The 26,748-nt window shown below is 43.6% G+C and overlaps 1 protein-coding gene and 1 pseudogene across 11 annotated transcripts in view; one reads left to right on the forward strand and one right to left on the reverse strand.

Annotated features, from left to right (window-relative positions):
* RBMS3 (RNA binding motif single stranded interacting protein 3) overlaps positions 1-26,748 on the reverse strand; it is a 717,407-nt gene that overhangs the window by 54,710 nt on the left and 635,949 nt on the right. For all 11 annotated transcript variants that reach the window (XM_071212855.1, XM_071212858.1, XM_071212851.1 and 8 more), the window contains one exon: positions 828-938. In XM_071212855.1, the coding sequence (XP_071068956.1) occupies positions 828-938 (111 nt within the window). The remainder of the gene's footprint in view (positions 1-827; positions 939-26,748) is intronic.
* On the forward strand, positions 7,125-13,683 carry LOC139437937 (SH2B adapter protein 1 pseudogene; annotated as a pseudogene).

Raw genomic sequence — 26,748 nt, forward strand, 5'->3', positions numbered from 1 at the left:
TTTTTCATTGTTCTCTATAGTGGTAATTAACAGATTTGTAGTATTCCAGCTTGCATTACACATTTTACCTCTTGAACATTTGGAATACCTTCTTTGAAAAGATTTAAAAAACAACACCAACAAAGTTTTGCACATGGTTCTAAATGCTTCACTGATATAAAATCAAGCCTGGAATAGGCATTTTTCAAAATATACTTTTGTTCCCTGAGAATAAATGACTAGTCAAAAATGTCTGAACCTATAGGAAAAGTTGAAGTACATTAAAGTTCCTTCTATTTTCAACATCATCTATGTCTACATATCCCAAAGAAAGATTAAAAGAACCTGAATACATCAAGTCCTCGGTTATTTTTTCTTGATTTAAACACTAAAGTAAATAAAACAGCCCTGTACATCAGTTATCATCAGGGTTAATCCCTCACTTGTGAATAAATTAGGAATGATATATTAACTGGAGCAGTAAGCTGCTGGGAAAGATCACCAGACTCAAGTGTATTATGTCACAGGATCAAGTTTGTAGGTATGTGCAAAAAAGACACTTTTCCAAAAGCAGACATTTGACCTGGTACATTGTGTTCTAGGAATAAGGAGTCAATGAAACTTAAATGCAACGCAGCACATCCCGCTGCCTTGTCAATGTAAGGTTACCTTGGAATTGAACATGTATACAGAATGTGGCTTACTCATACCTGAACCTAAAAGGTGGATTTAGTCTACGGTTGGAAGGTATAGAACCAGTTTTGCTGGTAATGTCAGTGAAAACAGACAGGAGTGCATCTTATCCAGAAAGTCCATGAAAATAAAACAAAACGAACTCTTCAACTCACCGTTCCTGTTGTGCCCAAGGAAAGGTGATTCATCTGTTGGGTGAGGGGGCCCACCATGTTGGCTGGCTGCATGGACATGGGATGGTCCATTGTTGGTGTAATAACAGCACCCTACAAGTACATACAATATCTGTCTGAAAACACATTCCAGAAGGAAGGAAATAGATATATAAATTAATCACAGTAAATTGTTTTAATACCAGATGTGCTTACTTTTTCCTGAAAAGGTTAAATCAAATAAATTTTACTTTTGTCAAGGCTATTTTGTGCTAGTCTAAATATATGACATTAACAACTTCCTTTCCTCTGAGGCCATTTTTCTATAATGTGTCTACAAATGTCTGTCATTTACTCTTTCAATATTCTACAAATGTCTGTCATTTACTCTTTCAATATTCTAAGCAGAATGACTTACAAGGTATCATATACATCCTCTCATTTGAAACACAAACTTCTTTGAAAAAATTGAATACTAATGGAGATTATCTAATTTTTCTTGATATTGAACAAGACTTCTGGTTTATGCCATTTATCATGATTAATATGGGTAATTCTTGATAACCCAGTACTGGCGATCAGTAGGGGGAGAACACTGGCCCAGAGGTTTTCTTGACTGGATCTCTTTGAAGGACATATTAAAATCTAACTTAAAAGATCTAAAAACCAAATTATTTTCTCATGTCTTTTTCCCATGACTTTTCCTCCGAATCTTTTGACCTACTTCCTTTTTACCCATGCCTTGGACATGAGACAATAGAATACTGAACTCTATTAAATGCCAGTCAAATGTGATTGCTAAAATTAAAAACAAAAACAAAAGACAAAAAGTCAAGGTTTCCATTAAGTGTTATGAAAGGCAAACTTGCAGCATATGCATCTTGATTTAATAGAACTGTTGGGAATACAAGAAATGACAGGCATTTTCAAAAACTTCCATTCATATATGAAGTGTCACAAAGGCTAGCAAGTGACCCTTCCCCCTTCTCTCTCTCTCTTCTTCCATTTATCCTTTAACTGACCAACTCAGAGGATGGAACTTTCTTTTTTTTTTTTTTTTTTTTAAGCAAAAGGAGTATACTAGGGTTGGGTGGAATCTTTGAGAGAATATAATTCAAACGCTGTAACTTAAAGATGATGGATAAAGGCTGAAGCTTGTAATATCACAACCCATTTAAATAACTGGTTATAATAAATGATGATGCTATGTGAATAAGCTATTTTTTCCTAAACATTATCCTTTCTCCCTATGTGACCTTTTTTTCACATTAGTAAACATTTTGCTGAGATAAAACTAGGACAAATGCATGTAGAGGCAGGATCTCAGCCCCCCAACTAATTACCCACAAGCAAATACTTCCTAAAACACTTTTTGCTCCAGATAATGAATGATCTATTCCTCACAGTATTATCCAAACCAACCTCCTGACTGTATTAGCCAAAAAAATGGCAAAATTCTACCTTCCCTACAGGCTCCATCCCCATTCAATAGAGAGGGAGAAGAAAATTTTGGGTCAAATAGTGGGAAATGCTTGATTTATGGAGCCAGTTTTGTTTGAAAAGACATCTGGACTTTTGAGCTAGAACCAATCATTAAACATTGATATTATTTTATAGGTCAGTAGTTTCTAAATACATGTGAACTTGTACTGTTTGAATTTGTGGATGCTTGTGGATGCTTCTGTGAATTGTCATTCAACAGGACAATTCTTAAATGAGAGGCTTGATACAATAAGCTCCTACCTGATTATAATTCAGAGACAGAACACTTTTTCCCCTCTTTCTGAATCTCTTTTATAAAAGCGCCTTAATATATTTTAAATGTATTATTATTTTTTACCTTTCTGGTTTTCATTCCAGGTTATTTGTTGGGCCGGATCAGAAGCAAACACTTTAATAAGAACTGGGGTTCAAATTACCTGGACATAAACTCTAGAATAACTTCACAGTTCAGAATGAATTCCTGAAACAATATATTTTTTTCCAACCAAAAAGCGGCACTTTTGCAACATTCTAATCCTTAGCAGGTTGAAGACTTCAGTACTATTCTTGAACTTGAGACGTAGCCTATCTCCTAAAAATATGTGCCCCTAGAAATTCCAAAATGCAGCCAAGCTGTCACAACCAGGAGAACCCTCAGTTCTAATCAGCCTGCTCTGGCCACGTGAAGGTTTGGTTGTCATAAATCAGAGAAGATCAAATTCCATGTAGTAAGTAAGGGTACTCTCTTCTCAGGACTCTAGAGGTGGGTCTCCTTCTCCAGAGGTCCCATGGTAGACGTTAGTCTTTGTTTGGGAAGCAATATGCAAATGCATGAGATGCAGGCACTTGTGACAGATCCATCACACCCACGCATGATAAGAGCAGAAAGATCGAGTGCTTGCACCTTGGAATAATTTAGGGAGGACTGTCTGGTCTCTTAGAAAATAGTTTCCCAGAGAGCAGGGTTTGGCGACTCAGCTTGATGACAGATGCCACAGAGTGCGTGCTGCTTCTGTATATAAACCAAAAACCCACACATCAAAGGGGAGAATGGAGAGGGGTTGGCCATAATTTGGAATCGTAAATGGCAGCACCAGGCACAGAGAGTGGTAAACAACACAAGACCAACAGTTCTTTCCTAAGCAGAACCAGTTATTGCAAATTAATGAACAGGAAAATCAGGATTCTATGGAGAGCCACATGTAAGAGCATACTTTCCTTTTCATATTCAGTCAGTAAAAGTTGCAATAAATAATCCCACAAATTATTAGAACATAAATTCTCTTAACGGTTTCAAGGGATGGAAGACATTTACAGTCACGGAGCATATTGGAAGTAACTAACAGGAATCACTTGGGGAAACAAATTTTCTTGGTGATACTTTATCTGGGATAAACAACTTAAGAGAGTTTGAAGTGATGGTTACCTAGAACAAAGAAGGGTGTTTTCGAGACAAGACACATCGGTCATCAAAGTTTACAGAACCTCCTTTGGATTGTGCAGGACCAAAGAAAATTTAAATTAAAGAATAACCTTCTGGTTATTAAGACAAAACCAGCTCCCTCAGCCACAATTGCACATCATTAAATACACTGTCAAATCCATTCCTACCCAATGCAGTTAAGCAACAGACTAAAGAGCGTTTTGCGTCAGATGCTGCCAACACTTTAAGGGTAATTTCGTTTACTTGAAATGTATAGAAGGTGCAGTTTGACAGAGTTCACTTGGCAAACGGCAAAGCACAGGGAAACAGATTTTTCATTTTAGCATCTCTGGGTGTCTGGGTTTGCTTAATGTTTAAGCTGCACAGGAAAATACTGTAACATGCTGTAATTCCACTAAAGAGCATGCTGGCCAAACATCTGCTGGGGACGCCTGGCCCATTTTAACCACTGCCGCTGCAGAACAAAGCTGCTCACGCTCGAGAGACATAAGGAGGATCTGGCCGCCCTCGTTCTGAAATAAACAATTTCAACAGCAATTTGGGTAAAGTTTCCAAAGAGCAGGCTGTGGGGAATAAACATATCTGACCTAAGGCAGGAAAAACATCTGCATTGTTAACCTTCTGCCAAGATTTGAAAGACATTTTGAGTCTTTGAGGCTTCATCCATATTTTACCTTCCCAAATGAAATATAAAACCACCGGCAAAGTCGAGGAAGAGAGGGTCAGACTCTGTCATCCACAGGGCGAGAGCTAGCGTAAAAGCTGTTTTAAGGAGCGGATGTGGTTCAAGAGGTTGAGTGCCGGCTTCTCACATGGGAGGTCCTGGGTTCAAGCCCCAGTGCCTCCTAAAATAAAACAAAATGAAAAGCAAACAACAAGCAGGCAATTGAGAAGATCAACTCAGGGGAGCCAATGGGGCTCAGTGGTTGAGCACCGGCTTCCCACATAGGCGTTCCTGGGATCAATTCCCAGCCCTTGGTCCCTCGAAACAAAAACAAAAACAAATCTGTTTCAATGCCAGAACATGGATGTCATGAGAAGAAATTATTTGTCTTATCACCACATTCCCGTTGCTGTCAGCATTTGAGGCCATGCCACTGTATGATCTAAGATCTCCCACAGCACTGGACCCAGAATCCAAATCTCTGGGGTCTGGGCCCGGGCATCTGCATTTTAAGCAGCTTTCCAGGTGATTCTGAGGTGCACGGCAGTTTGTGAAGTGTGCTTTCTCTGTAAAATGCCATTGTGTAAGCCAATGTTAAAGCTCCTAGAGGCAAACAATTGGTTTTATTTGTTTATACTGCTTTTCAATTATTTGTTTTAGAGCAGTCTATTAAAAGGCACGGGCCTTTATGTAATAACCATATTATGTCCTGCTAAAAAATGCAGAGAGGCCAAGACTACATTTGTGATGTGCTGAATTAGAGTGGTGATCTAAATAATTCGGGCCTACACATGATCGAAGGACATGCTTTCATATGCTGTTCGGCTTGTATCACACATTTGATAATCCTTCCTGTTTGGAATTATATTTTGAAATCATAGGGATATAAGAGTAAAAGGTAAGAAAATTATCTGGATGATATAAGGGACAATTAGAAAAACATCTTTTTTCCCCCTCTTTGTCAGATGCCTCAGATTTAAATGTTCATGACCCACATTATACTATTTTCTTGTAGTGTTTTATTCAAAACATAAGCCCTTTTATAGAAATCATTAACTATAACTTTAAAACATGTGGTCTAAGGCCATTTTTTTTCTTTCTCATTTATATGTTGCATGCTTCTTTGCCAGTTCTTAGTATTTCTAGGGTAAATATCTAATCGAGTTTGTGTGCACCAAACTATTTTCAGCACATATAAAATGGAGTACAGAGAATGCTATGAGCTTATAAGCCATAAATATGCATGGTATAAAGGTATTTCATTTGATTGGAGGAAATAGCTATCCAAATACAGGGATGTGCAATGTTGGTATGTAACTGTCTTGTGGCATGTCTTGAGACAAATTGGATCATCTGAACAGGGCATTTGCCACCTGACCCCAATGTTTAACCTTTTTCATTTGCTGATCGACAATTTTTGAGGGGTAGGATGGGAGGTGGGGCAGGTATGAGAAGGGCTGTGAGAGACATGGAGGAGCAGGAAACGTCTCCCAACCCTGGAAACACTTGTTAATCCTTAGCAAACTGTAGAAATGGCCACCCAACTTGGAGGGTGGAGTATGCCTTTTAAAAAATTATGTTGGAAATTCAGAAGCTATGGCAAACATAGTAGATATGACATCAATTCACGGAGTTTTTTGGAATGATTTTTGACAAAGGCTAAAGGTAGGGGGAACTGATGAATAACCTTGATAAGCCAAAGTCACATTGTTCCTTTGACTCATTCCATTTGGCACTTAATCTCTTCCTTGTCTTTATTATTTTCTAATTGTTTCTTTCAAGATTATACTTTCCAGGAAGGTGAAGATTATGTTTATACAGGATTTGTAATTCTTTATAAATAGGAATTGCCTACAGTAGGCACTCAAAACATTTTTTTCAATTAATAGTCTATATCAGTACCCTGAATCATTGGGTTAAATTAAGGATGATGGTTGGGGGATGTGAATGTGGCGCAAGCAGTTGGGTACCTGCCTACCACAAGGGAGGTCCCGGGTTCAGTTTCTGATGCCTCTTAAAAAAGACGAGCAAGACAGCAATCTGACACAAGATGGTACAACAAGATGATGCAATGTAGAGACATAACGAGGAAACACAATGAGAGGCACAATAAACAGGGATGACTCAAGAGATTGGGTGCCTCCCTTCCAAATGGGAGGTCTTGGGCTCAGTTCTTGGGGACTCCTGAAAAAAAGAAGGTGAACACATAGGAACAGACAGAGCAGAGAGCAAACACAAATAATGAGGGGGGGGGGGGGTGGGAGGAAAAGTAAATAAATAAAATATATCTTTAACGTCAAAATGAGTCAGGAGGTCACCAAAGGTGTCGTGCTTATGCATGTCTCAACAGGATCTCAGAGACAGCCAAAGTAGAAACAATCCCAGGTACTGGTGCTCCTGAGGGCTATGGAGACACACAGGTTCTACAGTCACGGCAGATGGCTCCGGAGTTTGGTGCCTTGCGAGCGGGCCCTAGTTTGGAATTTGTGCTCCTGAGTGTGATGGAGTTGGACTCAGATGTGACCTTTCTACACATGACTCTTCTGTCCCTTTTACTGAACCTGTGGTTGGTGCTGGGGTTGGCATATGCCCAGGAGACTTGACTCTCTGGGCTGTCCATGTGTCAGCTGTGCCCTGAGCCTCAGCAGAGTTGCAACACCCACTCTCTCATTAGCTCAACTTGCCCAGGTCAGTTGACAGGGAGGTGAGGATGGTCAACTACCACACCAGGGAACCAAGAGAGTCTCCAGTTGTGGGCACAAGCATCCTATCCATCATCTGTGTGGAATCAAAGCCCCCTCTCGATTTAGAGGTGGAGCGGACATTGCCATCCCAGGGTCCACAGGATGGAGGAATAAAATATGGACTGGACTGGACTTACTGGGTATTCTACTATAGAATTATTGTGATTCTAGCACTGGAAGAAATTATATCATTGATGTGGAGACAGTGGCCATGGGAGTTGCTGAAGGTAGGGAAAGGGAAAAGGAGGTGTGATATGGGGGCATTTTCAGGACTTGGAGTTGTCCTGAATAACATTGCAGGGACAGATGCAGGACATTATATCTCCTGCCATATCCCACTGAATGGACTGGGAGAGAATATAAACTACAAGGTAAACTATAATCCATGCTTAGTGGCAGTGCTCCAAAATGTATTCATCAAATACAGTGAATGTGCCACACTGATGAAAGAAGTTGTTGATGTGGGAGGAGTCGGGGTGTATGGAGTGGGGTGTATGGAAACCTCATATTTTTTAATGTAACATTTTGTGTGATCTATGTCTCTTTTAAAAATAAATAAATATTTTAAAAATAAATCTTAAAAAAAAAAAAAGAATTGTTGGACACAGGGCATGTTGCAGTGGATGTTGTGCTGATACAATCTTCATGTGTCTACACTCAGTCTTTTAACCTTTCTGGGGAAAATGATGAGCCAAGCAGGGATGAGCTGGGACAGGTGACACCTTCAACACCAAGAGAAGCCAACTATGAGAGCCACCGATTCTTCTGCATTATGACCCAGCAGTGAACAAAAAAGTCCTCTTTATGGAAAAGAAAAAAAAATTTGTCCCATCTGAACAATGGATTGAAAATGAATTTGATTCATACTTGAGAAGACTGGAGGGTGGGATACTGAATCAGAAATCCTGCAGGGTGTAATAATAGAAGAGGAAATGGCATGGAATCTCTGCCTCCTGGGATTCGAAGGCCATTGTGAAAGGAAAACAATGCCATGAAAGGAAGTTCTTCATATTAGGACATATGTCATTGCATTATATTCATTTATCTTTCTGGATATTTTTCTAGCCCTTAACAAAAAATATGAACAAAAAGAATGGTTAACATTTACCAATAATCTTGCTATGGATGGTTAGTTCCATAAGGGCAGATATCATGCTTGATTTGATCACCACTGTTTACCTATAGCATATACAGTACTGTCAACAGTGTCAGGCATGTAACATAGGCTTCATAAATGTTGGCTGGAAGAATGATAAAGTGTAGTTAGGAAGGCTATTTTGAGATTAATAGTCAAAATGAAAACATTCTATAATTTCAAGAAAGCTTGTTCGCTCCAAGAGCTTAGTTTTAAAACCATGGTTATGCGGCTCATGGTTCATCCATGTGTGCATTAACTAATATTTTCAACCCCCTTATTCTTTAAGATGAGATAGTGGGGGAAGCGGACTTGTCCCAGTGGTTAGGGCGTCCACCTACCACATGGGAGGTCTGCGGTTCAAACCCCGGGCCTCCTTGACCCGTGTGCAGCTGGCCCATGGGCAGTGCTGATGCGTGCAAGGAGTGCCGTGCCACGAAGGGGTGTCCCCGCGTAGGGGAGCCCCACGCGCAAGGAGTGCGCCCGTAAGGAGAGCCGCCCAGCGCGAAAGAAAGTGCAGCCTGCCCTGGAATGGTGCCGCCCACACGGAGAGCTGACACAACAAGATGACGCAACAAAAAGAAATACAGATTCCCGTGCCGCTGACATCAACAGAAAGTGGACAAAGAAGAACACGCAGCAATTGGACACAGAGAGCGGACAATGGGGGGGTTGGTGGAGGAAGGGGAGAGAAATAAATACAAATAAATTTAAAAAAAAAAGGATGAGATCTGAAATTCACTTGATGTAAAAAGTTCCACAAATGCTACCATAGTAGATCTATGGAGATCACTGAACCAAAACGCATCAGGGTTCTCAACTGGGGCTGATTTTGTCACCTCTAGAGGGGACATGTGACAACATGGAGGTATTTTGGATAAGCACAGCTGGGGAAGAGGGGCTACTGGCAGCCAGTGGGTAGAGGTCAGGGATACCGCTAATTATCCTGCAAAGCACAAGGCCACCCCACAACGAATTGTCCAGCCCCAAACTCATCAGTGCTAAGGTTCAGGAACCCTGGCATATCCATACACATATCCATAAGCTCCCTTATGCAAAATGAGAAAGAATTTGACACTGCAGTGTGGCCACCCCTCGGGCTGAAGTGTGGTTTGCTGGCCTGGCAGGGGAGCAGCCGCGGTAGGCCTAATTCCACTGCCCCCATAATAGGGTGGCTGGTCAGACTCACCACCACCCCTGAAGGGAGCTCGGCATGGGCGCAGAGTGCCCTCGGGTCTCCCCTTCTCGGCAGCCATGCTTCCGCGGCCGCCCCTCCTCCCAGATAGCGCCACACGATGCCTTTTTTCTCCCTGCGCAGGCGCAGGGCGGAAAAATCCAGTCTCCCCTTTTCCCTCCCCCCGACAGCAGCAACAGCCAGGCGTGGGCGGAAAAATCCAGTCTGCCTTTTTCCCTCCCCCCAACAGCAGCAACAGCCAGGCGTGGGCAGGAAACTCCAGTCTGCCCTCTACCCCAGCAACACAGCCACCAATCACTAAACCCTGCCACTTCCCCCAGCAACAGCAACAGCCAATCCCTAATCACCACCTCTCCCCCATCCAGTACCGCCCACTGACCTTTCTCCGGCAACCAAACAGAACAGGGCGTGGCTTCGACCAATCAGTCTTCCCCAGTCCCTATAAAACTGTTGCCTCTCCCTCAATAAAGTGGACTTGCGTGTTTACCTTGTCTCCGCGGTAGTTCTTCTGCCGTGCGCCCTCCAGTCCTGAGAGCCCCCGACAAGGGCCTGGCCTCCCTTGTCCCCAGTTCGTCGCCTGCTTCTCCAGGCGACCCCCTTGTTGCCGGCTTCACCGGGCTACCCCGTCAGCCAAACCACGCAACCCCTGTGAGACCGACCCCTCGTCTGCTGCCGGACCGACCCCTCGTCCCAAGCGGGACCGATCCCTCGTCCCAAGCGGGACCGACCCTGCGTCCTGAGCTGGTCTGACCCCTCGTCCACAGCCAGACCCCACCTCTACCGACCGAGCAAACCGCCGCAGCTGGCGCCCAACGTGGGGCAAGGCAACCCCACCACAGCCTCACTCCATAACCTGGCGGCCCCCCCCCTCCTCCCTTCTCACCGTGGGGCTTCTCTCGTGCAACATTGCTGCTACCTGAGCCTTGGCTACCTCATATGATCCACGGCGGTCTGGGAGAATCGCTGGATGGCTTTCTCCTTCCATGTCGGGGGCTTATACCGACCCGCTATGATTAAGAGGAGCCTTGGATTTCTCGGGAGCGCATGATTGCACATCTGAAGTAACCCTACCACAGCCCTACACCCTCCTCTCTTCTCACCCCTATCTTTTCGCTCTGCATTGCTGCTCCTGAACCTTGGTGACCTCATAGGATCCACGGCGGTCTGGGAGATTTGCTGGATGGCTTTCTCCTAACATGTCGGGGGCTTATACCGACCCGCTATGATTAAGAGGTGCCAATAAAACTCTCAGGAGCGCGTGCCTGAGCACCTCCACCCCTGCCTTCACCTCTGCCTCCTCCCCTCCGCGCTTGCTCCCCTTTGCCTTGCTCCACTGCTCGTCGTTCCGCCTTCCCCTCGTCGGGGCCTTCTTTTGGCCCGCGACCACCGTCGGAGTCCCATCGGCTCCGACCCCTCGTCTCACCGTGCACCTCGGCTCCCATCGCCGCGCTCTCAAGGTAAGGGCCCCTTTTCTTATCGGCTCCAAAAGGCCATTAGCAATGGGTAACATCCTTTCTGCTAAGCAAGCCCTGCAAGTTCGGGCCCTCGCTGGTCTCCTAGACACTCACCGGTGTAAGATCTCTTTGAAACAGCTTCAAGTATATTGGGACCTTCTTCTTCCCTTTAATCCATGGCTTACCACGTGTCAGCTTTGGGACCCGGAAACCTATACTCGCCTTATAGATAGGGTCACTTCTGCTGTGGAGCAGGAGGGTAAAAGATTCCCTCCTGGCTTATTACCAGTGCTTTTTACCATCCGCTCCTGCCTTCAAGGCGCCCCTACCATCGACTCCTTCCGGCAGCGCCACCGCCGCCGCCGTGATTGTCAGGACAGCGACTTTAACCGGGATCCTGATAGGGATCCTGATGCCGGCTCCAACTCCGACTCTGAGTCGCTTGTCGAGCGCCTTAATACCACGCTCGAAAATTGTCCCCCTAAACAGTGTAATCTTGCAGTGCCAAGCGCCGGTGAAGATGGCGAACTTCCGCCTTCTTCCTCGCTCGAAAAGGGGAAGCACTCCCAAGATGGCGGGCTTCCGCCTTCTTCGCCATCCGAAAAGGGGAGGCACTCTCAAGATGGCGGACTTCCGCCTTCTTCCTCGCTCGTAAAGGGGAGGTCTCTTTGCCCCTCCCTCCCCCTGACGACTTCCTGCCTGGGTGGGCTGGAAGCTCCCTCCCCGCCATTTTGTAGCACCACTGGGGACGGCCCACAGCCATTTTGTAACACCGCATGGGCAATGGCTCCTCTCGCGCCCTCCGTGCCAGCGGCCCCCCCCGGCTCTGCCTCCCCCTGGCAGCCCCCTCCATCCGATCCGTGGCAAGCTGCCGCACGCGCGGCCCCCTCTAGCCTATTTTTGGACCTGTATTCCTCCCCTGCCAAGCACAAGTTCTGTGAGTCCCATGCCCGGGCTGCTGCCCTGGACTTTGCCTGCCGTCTCCGCCTCTACCTGGCCTCCCACCCCCAATATGCGGGGCCGGGGGCTGAGGCTGCCTTCTCCCGCCATTTTGCTGAGCTCTTCCTGCAGCACTTTGAAGCTGAGGTGGCCCGGGCCTCTGGCTCCCTCTCACCACCCGTCTTGGCTCCCCTGAGTCCTGGAGCGGAGATCCCACCACATGACCTGTCCCTTGAGAGCTGCAGGGTGGGTGGGCCCCTGGCTGTGCTGGGCCCTTCTCGGCCATCTGAGGACCTGGCCAGCCCCCTTCCTTCCTCCGTCTTTCCTCTTCTATGATCTCCTCGAAGCCGAAGCTAAAGAAACGCTTCTCCCTCCGCTCAGTGGGTTGCTCCGTCCGCAGTTCAGTCCGTGGAATCCTGCAGTGGCGGGGGACCATTGACCCACCCTCTCCAGCTGGGCCCCTGGAGACCTCCTCAGGCCCCCCAGTCTTAGGAGGAAACAGCAACTCCAACTCCTCTGGTGGGGCTGGGACCATTGGTTGGGGACTGGTTGGTGACGAGACGTCCCCTGGGGAAAGATGGACTCACCGTTTTGAGAGGCTGAGACTGAGTCGGAGAGGGAGGGCCTTGAAAGATGGAACAGGGATGGTGCAGAGGGAAGAGCTGCTGAGTTTCATGGGGGCTGAAGAGGCAGCCCCTGACCCAGCTGGAGTGAGCCGGAGAGGAGGGGCAACCGGGCCTACCTCAGGGGGAGGAGAGCAACCTCAGTGGCAGAAGTGCCGCTTACTGCTTCGGAGTGAAGGAAGAGGAGGAGGAGAAGGAAGTCGCTTGGAGTTCTTTGTACCACCCAAGGCTTCTCGGCCCCGACTCAGCATTCCCTGCTCCACTATAACAGACGTCCGAACGACCACAGCCCTGGAGATGCCTGACCGGGAGAACACATTCGTGGTTAAGGTGGAAGGCCCCTCAGAGTATATCCTGGAGACAGCCGATGCGCTACATGTGAAGGCCTGGGTGTCTAATATCCAAAAATGCCTGTCTGCCTCCATTGCTGCCTCCCATTTTGACTCAATGGAACTGCTTCCCCCAGAATTACCCCCTCACATCCCTATTAAAGAGGGACCTCCAGCAGAGACAGTTCATCCCCTCTCAGCTCCCTACCCTCCCCTGGACACTCCAGAAATGGCCACAGGGTCATTTCTGTTCCAGGGAGAGTCAGAGGGAGGTGAGGGGGACCAGCCCCTCTCAGGATATCCTTGGTTCCATGGGAGGCTCTCTCGACTCAAGGCTGCCCAGTTAGTGCTGGCAGGAGGTACTGGCTCCCACGGCGTTTTCCTGGTACGTCAGAGTGAGACGAGGCAGGGCAAATATGTCCTCACTTTCAACTTCCAGGGCAAGGCCAAGCACCTGTGTTTGTCACTGAATGAGGAGGGCCAGTGCCGAGTCCAGCACCTGTGGTTCCAGTCCATTTTCGATATGCTCAAGCATTTCCGGGTGCACCCCATCCCTCTGGAGTCTGGAGGCTCCAGTGATGTTGTCCTTGTCAACTATGTCGTGTCCTCCCAGCGGCAGCAGGGTGAGCAGAGCAGGTCTGCAGGGGAGGAGGTGCCCGTACACCCTGGAAGTGAGGCCGAGAGCAGGCCGAGAGCAGGCCGAGAGCCCTGCAGAGGTGTGCGAGGGAGATGCGTCAAACCCGCCACCTCTGCAGCGGATGTCCCGCAGGGAACGGCGCCAAATGCGCGTGATCCAGCACCAACTGAGCCAGCTCACCCTCCACCCCGAGAGACAACCATCCAACCCTGAAGTCCGTTCGCTGCTCGCACTCTACCGTCAGTGCAGACACCGCAACCCTCACCATGCTGGCGAGCCAATTAACATAGTCTCTCTCCTTCTCCTTAGGCTCTCCCTCACCACCTCTGGCCAAGCTAACCCCTCACACCAGCCCTTCAATTGGACACCCCCCCCACTTCATCTTCTCGGCCTCCTCCTACCCGACCTCTTCCTGCTCACTCTTCCCGCAGGTGCCCCAAGTCTTCTGTAACCGCGGCCCCCCATGTCGCCATCGCTCTCAAGCAGCTCCAGCCCCGCTAAAACGGCCCACAAACCGCTTTCCCCGGCCCTCGGCCTGCTTTCTAGCATCTAATAACATTTCTGCCTTTGCCTCCCCATACTTCTGCAGAGCTTCCTCCTGTCTCGACCTCACTCCTCTTCTCAGCCATCCAAAGCGTCCTTTCTCATCCCCCGCCCCCCTCCTTTTTTTGCTTGAACCCCCATTGCATTGCAGATTAGGCCGCCTCATGTCAGCCCGCCCCGTTAACATCGGCCTCTCTCACGCCCGTGGAGACTTTGGCCTTCCTGTTGTCCTCGCCTACGTCTCCACCACTCCCGACGCTGCCGCCACCACCGCCGCTGGTGCCCTGACGCGACTTGTCCTCACAACTGTGATCCTCCAGACCATCACACAGTCTGCCTCTGCCATTCTTCACTGCCAAGGAGAGATCAACTACCTGTAGCACGCTGTCACTCTGGACTTTTAACAGCAGATGGACCTTATAGCCACTGAGATCAACGAGAATTGGACATTGACCACCCTTGCTTGCAACGGCAAGATACTGCCCCCAAATTGTACATTTATATCCCCGTCATACTCATCTCCCTCTTTGCTTACTGCCTCTTGGGCCTCGACTACTTGTTGCTGCTGCCATCCTGGCCCTTATTTGAAAACAAGGGGGAAATGCGGCCACCCCTCGGGCTGAAGTGTGGTTTGCTGGCCTGGCAGGGGAGCAGCCGCGGTAGGCCTAATTCCGCTGCCCCCATAATAGGGTGGCTGGTCGGACTCACCGCCACCCCTGAAGGGAGCTCGGCATGGGCGCAGAGTGCCCTTGGGTCTCCCCTTCTCGGCAGCCATGCTTCCGCAGCCGCCCCTCCTCCCAGATAGCGCCACACGATGCCTTTTTTCTCCCTGCGCAGGCGCAGGGCGGAAAAATCCAGTCTGCCATTTTCCCTTTCCCCGACAGCAGCAACAGCCAGGCGTGGGCGGAAAAATCCAGTCTGCCCTTTTCCCTCCCCCCCGACAGCAGCAACAGCCAGGCGTGGGCGGGAAACTCCAGTCTGCCCTCTACCCCAGCAACAGCAGCCACCAATCACTAAACCCTGCCACTTCCCCCAGCAACAGCAACAGCAACAGCCAATCCCTAATCACCACCCCTCCCCCATCCAGTACCGCCCACTGACCTTTCTCGGGCAACCAATCAGAACAGGGCGTGGCTTCGACCAATCAGCCTTCCCCAGCCCCTATAAAACTGTTGCCTCTCCCTCAATAAAGTGGACTTGCATGTTTACCTTGTCTCCGCGGTAGTTCTTCTGCCGTGCGCCCTCCAGTCCTGAGAGCCCCCAACAAGGGCCTGGCCTCCTTTGTCCCCAGTTCGTCGCCTGCTTCTCTGGGCGACCCCCTCATCGCCGGCTTCGCCGGGCGACCCCGTCAGCCGAACCGCTCAACCCCTGTGAGACCGACCCCTCGTCTGCTGCCGGACCGACCCCTCGTCCCAAGCGGGACCGATCCCTCGTCCCAAGCGGGACCGACCCCTCGTCCTGAGCTGGACCGACCCCTCGTCCGCAGCCAGACCCCACCTCTACCGACAGAGCAAACCGCCGCACTGCAGCAATTAGGAAATGGCACAAACCATTTATCCACTCTCTGTTCTGCACACAAACAGTGTATCCTAGACTCTATGATGAACTATATTTATGATATAAACAGCTTCTTAAAGACCTGACATCTAAATCAATTGCCCAAATCCTATAATTGAACAGTGAAAAGAAGACTGCTAAGTGACTTTCAATAACTATCTGATCATTTTTTTAGTTCAAATTTCATAGCATTACTTTGCTATTTATCCGGGGATTATAGCTAACTAGAGGTGGGTTTCTCTTTCCTGTGCTTGGACAAATACTGTGCCAATTGGCACAGTATTTGGGCTGCTACCTAGACAGTGGGAGTCTATAGGTGTTGGGCTAGGCATGCTATGTTTAGAAAAAGGGCATTGTTTTCATTGCCATTTGATAAATATAGAAGAGTTATATACATTGTTATATACAGAATTATACACTTAGATACTAAGAAAATATCTATAAGCTATAAAAAGAGAGTTTTTCCTTCTAAATTAAACATTCTTAATTTCAGGTTGCTTTTCGACTCAGTTATCATTAATTTGGAAGTGTTTGTACTTTTAATACGTAACATATGAAGACCCTAAAACCACATTCATTTTAACATGGAGACTCCTTTCAAAGAAATCTAATTATATATCATGCCTATTCAACCCTGAATAATAGCTTCAATTATTGGTTAAGTAGCTATTTATATAATAGTGTCATTTTGAACGAGACTATAAAGTAAATATGTCACATTAAAGTATTTCTTACCAAAGTAGGTACATAGATAATTAGGATTCTTAACTATGCTCTTTTGAATCTTCAGTGTTTTTTTGCCAAAAATAAAGTGACGGGTTTAGTAGCAACTTTTGATGGTTTCAACAAGCTTCCTTAGGATCCTAATAGAGCAAAGTGGCTTTTAAATATGGTACATTATTGCCAGAGAGTTGAAAATTTGAAGACTTTGGGATTCATTGGTCAAACAAGGTTTTGTTTGACAAAATGTGCAAAAGAACAATTAGTTCATCTTTCAACCTGTACACCTGCTTATGAGAACTGATCCTACTAAAATTATAAAAACAATTTCATTATGCAGTTGGATTTATTCTATTGTTTTCCTTTCATAGTTTTACTTAAAGAGACCACAGTTGCTGTGCCAATGGAAATACTAATTGCGCAGAGATGGATCTCAGGGCCTCTTCAGTTCGTTTCCAACAGCTTCATCCACAAAACTTGAAATTCCGTTTATCAGCCTCACATTTCAAACTCATAACCAATGGGTGGTTCTTGGCTGGGGGGTGTACCACCCATAAACACATGGGCCATAAAAAATCAATGTGATGGGGTATAAATGAGGTGAAGGAATCAGATTATTTCTGGGGAAAAAGTGATGTACCCCAAGTTCTTTGGCTTCATTTTTCAGAGCCCCATTTCTCAGAGCCCCTTTCCCACATGGATGTTTTATGCAGATCCAAAATCAGTTTAAAAGGATTTGAAAAAAGACTAAAGATTTAAGGCCATTACATTGTTTGTCAAATGAATGGCTTTATCACAATATATCTCATACTTTTCACAAAAAATATTTCATACATTTAAAGATACAAAGGAAATCCCTGATTTCTATTCAGCAAATATATTACATAATAGAAAACTATATTAGACATACAGAAACTGCTCCTGGCCATTTTCCTATATTAACAACCTTGACCAAAAATAAAATGCAAATGCTACTTTAAAGAGGAGCAGAACCAATTCTCCTCTGTGTGTGTGTATGTGCCAAGAGGGAATACAGAAGAAAACATGTTCAACTACCTTCTCTACCAAAGTTTAATGTTGGCGTTCATTAAATGATATCCATTCTTTGGAAAGCTTACATATACCGAATTAAATATCACAAGATTTCCTTTATATACCAAAGCCAAAAAGCACTGTCAGTAATGCAGCATAAGCTTTTCCATTTGGCCTTTCCCATGCCATAAACTATTTAAATATCCATACATAGGCCTAAGATTCTTGTCAAACCTTGCCATGCAACAAGAGAAGAAATACCTTATTGACTTGCACAGCAATCACTTTGTATACTTCTAAGTAGATTTTCAAATTTTATAGGAAGTTTAAATTGCACATCAGAAGCAGGATGCTAGGTCAGTTTTCTTCCAAATGATAAGGCATACAGGGGTCCCAGTGGATGTTTGAATATTTATGGGCCCCACGTTTTGTCTGGTAAAATGATTTTCTGGCTTTAACTAGCACTCTCATAGACCATCTCATTAAAAACTTCTCCTTACTGACAAATAGGCAAAAAGACTTGGCTGTGAATAATTCTCAAGGTTTTGCTGGATCTTAGTGATGAATGGGCCTGCAAAACCCTTTCTCAAATGAGGAGGGTGAAAAAGAGAACCTTCCTGCTATCTTTCTTATGGCCATCGCTTATCATGCAAATTACGCCTAAATATGTCACAAGGTACCTTGATTATGAATTACTAGGAAAGTAGCCCTTCTTTGTTCTGCAATCTGCTACCAAATGCACTTTATTCTGTGATCTCCCAGAGGACATTTCTGGGCTGTTTTCTGCTTTGAGACATTTTGAGGAATTTGCCTGATTAGAGCTAGGCAAGTCAACTAGACTTCAAGAAAAGGTGTGCTGTCTTAACTCCGTTAAAAAAACTAGTGTGTCCCCTTTGAAGTACACTTTCTTTTAGTATTATTGTTACTAATATATCTCACACTCAACCTTACCGATGAAGTGTTTTGTAATCTAATGCCGGGATAGGATACATCCTGGTGGAATAGCCATATCCTAAATAAAAACATGTATTATTATCAATCAAGAAATATTCTGAGGCCTAAAAGAGGTTTAATTATATATATAAAATATATAAAGTGGTCCAGTAGATGAGGTGAAATTCAGATTTATATTTCTAGTCTTCATTGTCATAGGGTTTGTGCCAGAAACTTAGCTACCATTTTCTTCTCCTTAGGTTTTACTGCCATTTCTCCTATATCATACTACTGTATCTTTAATTCCTCCTCTTTCTTAGTTTAATAGCTCTCTTGTGCCTTGTTACTCAGGTTTGGTCCAGGATCAGACTGTACCATGAGGGAGCTTAATGTAGACTCTGTTGCAGCCCCAAGCCCACTTAACCAGAATCTCCATGTCCTGATGATCCATGCGTATGTTAAAATTTAAGAAGGATTGAACCTGTTTTGACATTGGCCATTGCTTCTGAAGAGATTCTTGGTTTGATTCACAATCATTTTGTTAATTCCCTTTTCAGCACTTATTTGAGGGTCAGGTAGCTTCAAATAAGCTTAGTAACATAAATATGCCTCCACGATATAATCACAAACAGCCAGTTTATATTTTGTTCAGTTCCTATATCATCTCCATAGGGTTTCTGCCTTCATCCACAAAATTTCCTTTACAATATATATCTATGACATGTTTTCCTGGAAATTTTCCTTTCCAAAATAACATCTTCTGCTTTATCAATGAGGTGGAGATAACCATTGTATTTGCCTTGTAAAATGGCAAGAGTCAGCATCTAAATATTTTGGTTAGCTCTATGTACATAAAGTATATATAAGGTGGCAGAAGTAAAATTTTAAAATATTGCTGTAGTTTTGACCCAGCTGTAATTAATCACAACTGCTGAAATGAACTTAAAAATAAAGTTTTAAAAATTTCTTTGGCTCTCTGAATCTAGAATCTCAGGCTCCTCAAAACAATTATGCCCCATACCAAATATTTTTTTTCTTTCTCTTCTCAGAACATTTTTGTTCTCCTCTGTTTGCTTCTTGAGGTAACACAGAAACTTCCAGGTCATTTTTACCTTTTCCCTCTTCCTCAATCAGTTAGAAATCAGGACTTCTCAATGCTACATCATAAAATTCTCCACATCTCTTTTCTCTTTTAGCTGCTACTGACTGGACTGAAAACTTCACCATCTCTCATTAAGATCCATCCAATTACTTCCTGTAGTGCACCCCTGTCATTCATGGCTCTAGCAAGTTTTTTGAATACTCTCTCCACATGATATTCTTTCTCCATAATATGAATCCTGTTTTCTCAAAATAGAGTCAGGGGGGAAAAAAAAGCATAATTCCCAGACTCCCTTGTTGTCGTACGTAGTCATGACTTCTGCTAGTCAGGAGCACCTGCGAGGAGCGAGGGGCTTAGATTTGGAAGACAGTTTAGAATGAGAGATGGGCAGGCCATGTGGCATCCATTTTGCTGGCCAGGTGATGTCAGAAGGAGAATGAGGGAAGCGGACTTGGCCCAATGGATAGGGCGTCCACCTACCACATGGGAGGTCCAAGGTTCAAACCCCGGGCCTCCTTGACCCGTGTGGAGCTGGCCCATGCGCAGCTGGCCCATGTGCAGTGCTAATGTGCGCAAGGAGTGCCGTGCCACGCAGGGGTGTCCTCCCCGTAGGGGAGCCCCACAAGCAAGGAGTGCGCCGGGTAAGGAGAGCCGCCCCAGCACGAAAGAAAGTGCAACCTGCCCAGGAGTGACTCTGCACACACAGAGAGCTGACACAACAAGATGACGCAACAAAAAGAGACACAGATTCCCAGTGCTGCTGATAAGGATAGAAGCAGTCACAGAAGAACACACAGCGAATGGACACAGAGAGCAGACAACTGGGGCGGGGGGGGGGGGGGGGGGGGGAAGGAGGGGAAGGGAAGAGAAATAAATAAATCTTTAAAAAAAAAAAGGAGAATGATTCTGCTTTGCAGAACCGGTGAACATTTTCCTCACCAGAGCAGAGCAGTATGGTTTGGGGTTCAGTCAGATCAGGAGCCCCCTTCTGGTTGTATAACCAGATTATCAAGAATTGTGTTGTCTGCTAATATTCAGCATTTACTGGCTAGTAAATTAATCTATTATAAAGATTTCTCTTTCCATAGAGACCATATTTAAGAGCTAAAAATATACGCTACTTTCTTGGTTTTTAATTTCTTTCTGAAGGTGAATGGAGTACAAGAGAAACAAAACTAATACCATTCTATCAATAATAGTTCACTAATATGTCTTAATTATGGCCTCCTGTTCCTTAGAGGGAAATAAATATGCTGTCCACTAACTGCTATTCAAATTTCGAAGTATTTATCATCATATGGCCTTGATGGCAGTCCATTTTCACATTACCTTTCAAAGCTTCTGTAAAGAAAAACGTGGGGCTGCAAATATATTAAACTTATTGCAAAAGTGAATTTTCTGAACTCTCAGCCTCCCAGCTGAAATCATACCATTGTATTAAAAGTTATCCAAGGGAAAGATATTTGAAACTTGTCATTCTCACGCCTTCCTCTCTTTTCCCTTCCTTCCCGTTCTCATAGATTATATGTGTGGTAGGTGGGGGAAATGAATGTTCAGCAAAATCAGGCAATGTGACTAGCATCAGAGGTTTTCAACATATACTTTTGCTTCCTTTCACGGAAGACAAAACCTGAAGCCATCTGCCTGCCAGTAACTACACCCTTCATTCACATCTCGGAGACAGAGCCCCTGCCTCATTATTAAATGGCAATCTTCAAAGGCGCATTGTTTTTGCTTATTCCTGTTGTGACAGATGTTTTATATCATCTACCTCAACATGCTCGCTCATCTGGAAGGGACTGCCCACTCTTTGCAGCCAGCTGTGGAAATAACTTCAGTGTCATCTGTAGCCACTCTCATTCCCTTCTCCTGACCTCACCAAAGACCACATCCAAGATCAGGAAAAACAAACAACCCTGATAACTTCCTTTCAAACATTTCCAGGGCAGGAGGTAAGCCCATTTTAGACAAGAGCTCTTTCCGAAATATGTAACAAAGGAGAGGAAGCTTGTTTGGAATACTCAAGGGTCACCAAACTGGCCAATCAGGGTAGTCTCAAGATTAAGGAATAATGAAGCAATGCATCTGTGACCGAGATTCAGTTCTAAACATCTGGCTGACTCAGTGCCACTTCAACGAGCTGGAGTACACATCAGTCGACCATTTCTTTTCTTTCAATTGTACAAAGTTCCCAAAGGAAGTAGTTACATCACCAAAAAATCCAACTCTTGGAAATACCGTGAAGAGGCTATAACATACTCATTAAATGAATAGAGAATCTACCTGAATTGCTCTGTGGTGGAATTATACCCTGACATTAGAATATACTTTTAGAACAAAAATTAATCTGTTTTTTAAAAGAGGTCTATCTTGGCTTGCTTGAACCTGAAAAAGCAACAACCTTTAGTAGCAAGAACGACCTCATGTCCAGATACTGAGGAGGTTACTCAAATCATAATATATATGCCAAACTGTGTGCCAGACTAGAGTCTTAATAACTTTTTTTCTGAGACAGTTAAGTGCTACTTGGAGCTTCAGATCAAGAAATTATTCATTCACTAATACTGGGTGCCTATTATGTCTTGCCCACACAGAACTTAAAGTTCAGTTCTTTTATGAGATGTAATGAAGCAAGTTTCAAAAATATAATAGAGGCAAAGCCATCAGGAAGATTAAAATTTCCACTGAAGTAAACATCGTTGGCAATACCATGTCAATTTCAAAATTTTGGCTGAAGTCACAGCTAAGGGCCCTGACTTGCATCCCTCCCTATAAGCTAAGGCATTATCTAGGTTTAGTAAGACTGCATGTGGTGCCACAGTGACCACAGCCTCAGGTCAGCAAGTACCAGGTTAAAGAATAGAATGGCAGAAGGAAACACCTTGGAGGTGGCACTGTGCCTACACCAGATTGTGGCTACACGATTCCGTAGTCACCGTAATTATCAAGATCAAAAATGCCGCTATGGGGTAGTGCGCTCCAAAGTTTCAAGGGATGGATGGCTCATCTCTGAAGAAGGGTTGGCTATGTTAATTTCTTTTATTAAGCTCACTCACAGAGACAGTTCCCTTTCTCCTTAGCACTTTAATCAATGTCAGTTGCCAACCAACTTGTTAATTGACTAATAACATATTATTGTGTCATTCTCCCTAAGAACGTTGTAGTTGACAGATTTAAGGTTTTGTCTGGTAATGGGATGGCAAACTCAGCTAACTCACAAAATATAAGTGGCTACCGATTATGACTAAGTGGTTATTGTATAAAATTAAAACACCCCAAAAATGTCCTTACAATTCCATGGTTTCTTCATAGTATGGATCTGGTAAATATTAATATCCAGTGCTCTTGCTACAAGGCCCCCTTTAAAAAAATTAAGTCTACACTGTCACCAAATGTACAAAAGTCAGAACTTATTAAAAGATAATGAAACTTTATTAATTCATAATAAATTTTGTAATTTTTAATAACCATTTTAATACATTCATTGGGGGCTTTGTGAATTAGAAAATCAATTGCTCTAAGGAAGTATGCATATAAGAATGATTATTTCACTCCAACCTACTAGGTACAGTTAGAGTGTGGACTCAGATAAAAGGATCTTTAAAAAGCTTACATCTTATGACAGATACAGGCCATTATATATCCTGCCATAATGTACAGAATTGAGTGGGATAGAGTATAAATGTAAACTATAATCCATGCTTAGTGGCAATGCTCTGAAATGTGTCCATCAATTGAAGTGAATGAACCACACTAATGAAAGAAGTTGGTAACGTGGAGAAAAGTGGGAGGTGTGGGGAGTGGGGCATATGGGAATCCCTTTTATTTTTTTTAATGTAACATTTTATATAATTTAAGTATCTTTTAAAAATAAATAAAATATATTTTTAAAAAGATTGCATTTTTTGGATGAAAACACTTGCATGCAGAAATTTTGAAAAGGAGAGAGAATGGATTTTGATTTGTACATGGTTTTTAAAAATCACAAAATGCAATGCTTAATTTTGGCATTCTTTTTAACATCGAAATTGTGAAGAACAATAGTCATATTTGGGGAGGTGGATTTGGCCCAATGGATAGGGCATCTGCCTACCACATGGAGAGGTCCAAGGTTCAAACCCAGGGCCTCCTAACCCGAGTGATGAGCTGGCCCACGCGCAGTGCTGATGCGCGCAAGGAGTGCCGTGCCATGCAGGGGTGTCCTCTGTGTAGGGGAGCCCCACGTGCAAGGAGTCCACCCCACAAGGAGAACAGCCCAGCGTGAAAAAAGTGCAGCCTGCCCAGGAGTGGTGCCGCACACATGGAGAACTGATGTAGCAAGATTATGCAACAAAAAGAGACACAGATTCTGGGTGCCACTGACAAGAATACAAGCGGACACAGAAGAACACATAGCGAATGGACACAGAGAGCAGACAACTGGGGGGGAGGTAGGCGCAGGGAAGGGGAGAGAAATAAAATAAATCTTTAAAAATAAAAAGTAGTCATATTTGCCATTTTGCTCACCTCGCAAAATTTCCAAGTGCCAACACTTATCAGCAAAACTGAGTAACAGTCCAAATTTGACCTTGGTCTCATTCATCTCTTTTGATCTGGTTTGACTTCAACCCCATGTGACTAACTGTCAGCAAGTCAGTGGGGATCTTGCTTCTTAATACGCAGAAGAACTCTTGAATAAGACCTCCCAAAGTGGTAGGGACTTTTTCTCATTATATTATAAGTATAGTTTTATTTATTTATTTATATAGATATAGTTTTTGTTGTTTTGTTTCTGTTTTTCATTAGAAAGTCAATAATGGAATAACTGGGCTTTCTGAGAAGTCCTGGGGCTCACTCTCTCAAATAATATTAAATCAAATAATTATTCTATGACCATTGTCCTTAGAAATGGGGAGCTGGAAGCAGGGAGAAATCATTGGCTGAATAATGTGCGAGTAAAGTTCATGAATGAAGCAGCCAAAAAGTCGACAATGCTACAGAGCTTAAAGAAGCAGGTGCAACGTTTTAGCATTAGGCTTCCAGGGTCCTGCTTCACAGAGACGTGTATCCTGCAGGTCTCTAGAACTCTGCACCCAACTCTAGTTCTGGGAAGAACTCCCTAAAGGCATCCAAAGTATGAGAACAAAAATTGCTCAAGACAGAGAACTCATGAACAACTCATCTATGAGAGAGGGAATTATGGTGTGAGTATAGAGGGACAGCCGACAAAAACTATGACTGGGATTAGCAACTGAATTAAGCAGTAGTTATACTCTTTGTAACAAAGTAGTTATCATCACCTGAGTGAATCGAACTTGAGCTCCTACAGCTCTAGGGCTGCATTGTCTCTCATGAAATCTTCATTCAGTCTTCTTCCATCTCTGCGAAATTCTACCTTTCTCTGGTCATTTAATTTACCAGTCCCTCTCTGACTTCTTAGAAGAGATGACACAATGCCCCTATGACATGGACTGGCAATCCAATATTGATCTTATCCTCCAAAGGAATTGAGCTGATAACCCATCTTTGTCTTTCATTTTTAGTGAGTCAGGTAGTTGATGAAGGTCAACGAAATCCAGTTGCTGCTGGATTTGTCTCTGTAGTAGTAACATTTCTGTGATCGACTAATTATTAAACAGAACTCAGTGGTTACCTTAATACAGGATTTTAAGCAAAACTTCCCAAAATAGTTTAAAATTCATTAGGAAATAAACCCTAATCAACAAGTAGAAAATAGTCCATGTATATTAATAATGGCTTTCTCATTTTCAAAAACGTGTGAATCTACGTGAAATGAGAAAAGAAACTGAATACTCCTTTTCTTAAGATTTATTTTAAATGACTATTTTTCCACTTTACAAAATAGTACCTGACATAAGGGAAATGATGAAATATTATTACTTTAGAAGACACTTCACAATTTGGGTTTAATTCAGAACTCCATCTTTTTTACTTAATATGTGTCGTTTTCAAAAATATATGTCTGCTCTTCAAAAACAAAATTAAATCAGCATGATTACAAGAGGCTCAAAATTACATACATGCTACAATAATAAATATCTTCTGTGTGAAAAATTGTAATGATTTTAGAATATAGTTTTCAAATAGTGCTCTAGTTAATAAAGGTATAAAGAAAAGAGGGCATGTTTTTTATACCATGCTTTCAAAGAATTTTCTCATAGATATTTAGTATGTGCTTTATCTAATCCACCCATTTATAAATGCAAAAAAAAGTTATTAAGTTGAAAACTTACAATATTGCTACAAAATTCTCATAATAATGTGAGCATTTCCAATGATAATGAAGATGAAAAGTAAGGTATACTTAGCTCAGACGTATCACTCAGCCTGATATAAATTGGAGACAAACAAAATGAAATTATGATACTATTTGATGAATGTATACCAAAAATCAAAGCTTTTAACTAAATCTCACTCTTTTCCAATTAAACTATAATAACAATATTACTAGAAGATTAAATGCACCTTACCTAGTAAGCTAAGCTTATCTGTCAGTATTAATGGACATAAATAATTTATTAATATTTTGCATTCTATGTATAGAAGGACTCGATCAGATATTTTTATTAATCTGCCAACTTGATTCACTCTGGGTTAAAAGATATAACCTGAAATTATAAAATGTAATGAAGAATCAGGCTGATACAATGAAACAGATTTGGTGTTATCTGAATGGAAATATATCTGAAACATAGCAGTTCTGCTGCCAACTTGGGTGATATTGGAAAGACAACTAACCTCTCTGAGTCTCATTTCCCTCATTCATAAAAACGTTCCTCAATAATTTTCAGGTTTATCTCTTGTTATAGAATATACAATAGTATAAAGAGCATCCTAGGAAGACAGAATGGAGGACTTATATATGTAACATGAATAGATAGGGCTTTACTCCAGAGGATAAAGAGCTAAATCTAAAAGACACATGCACCTATTTACTGATGCCTAGAATTCCCTAGAAGGTAACACACCTTTCAATACATAGCAAGAGGGAAAAAAAAATCACATATGCATGCCCATTGGCAACTTCTTTCAAACCAAGATACTAAAGACAAGATAAAATTCTTCAGGAGAGGTTTTGAGAGATATACACATGCTGTTAGCTTAGTTGGACTGGAAGATTTGTCCCAATTTAGGCTCCCACCAAACAAACACACACATACAGAATAAGACTAACCCAGAGCCCTCTATTATAGATGACCAGATTCCCATGTATCTTTCTTTGCTAGAATTAATTTCCAGTTTAATCGTATATTCCTTATTAAACTCATTTGTCTAATTTCTCTTCCCCCATAGATTGTAAGTTTCATGAGGGCACACAGAGTCTGGCACATAATGGCTTCTTTATAAATATTATCTAAATAAAAAAGCAAAGGAGAGAAAGAACGAACTCT

Source organism: Dasypus novemcinctus, chromosome 31 (genome assembly GCF_030445035.2).
Source record: "Dasypus novemcinctus isolate mDasNov1 chromosome 31, mDasNov1.1.hap2, whole genome shotgun sequence".
Classification (NCBI taxonomy): Eukaryota; Metazoa; Chordata; class Mammalia; order Cingulata; family Dasypodidae; genus Dasypus; species Dasypus novemcinctus.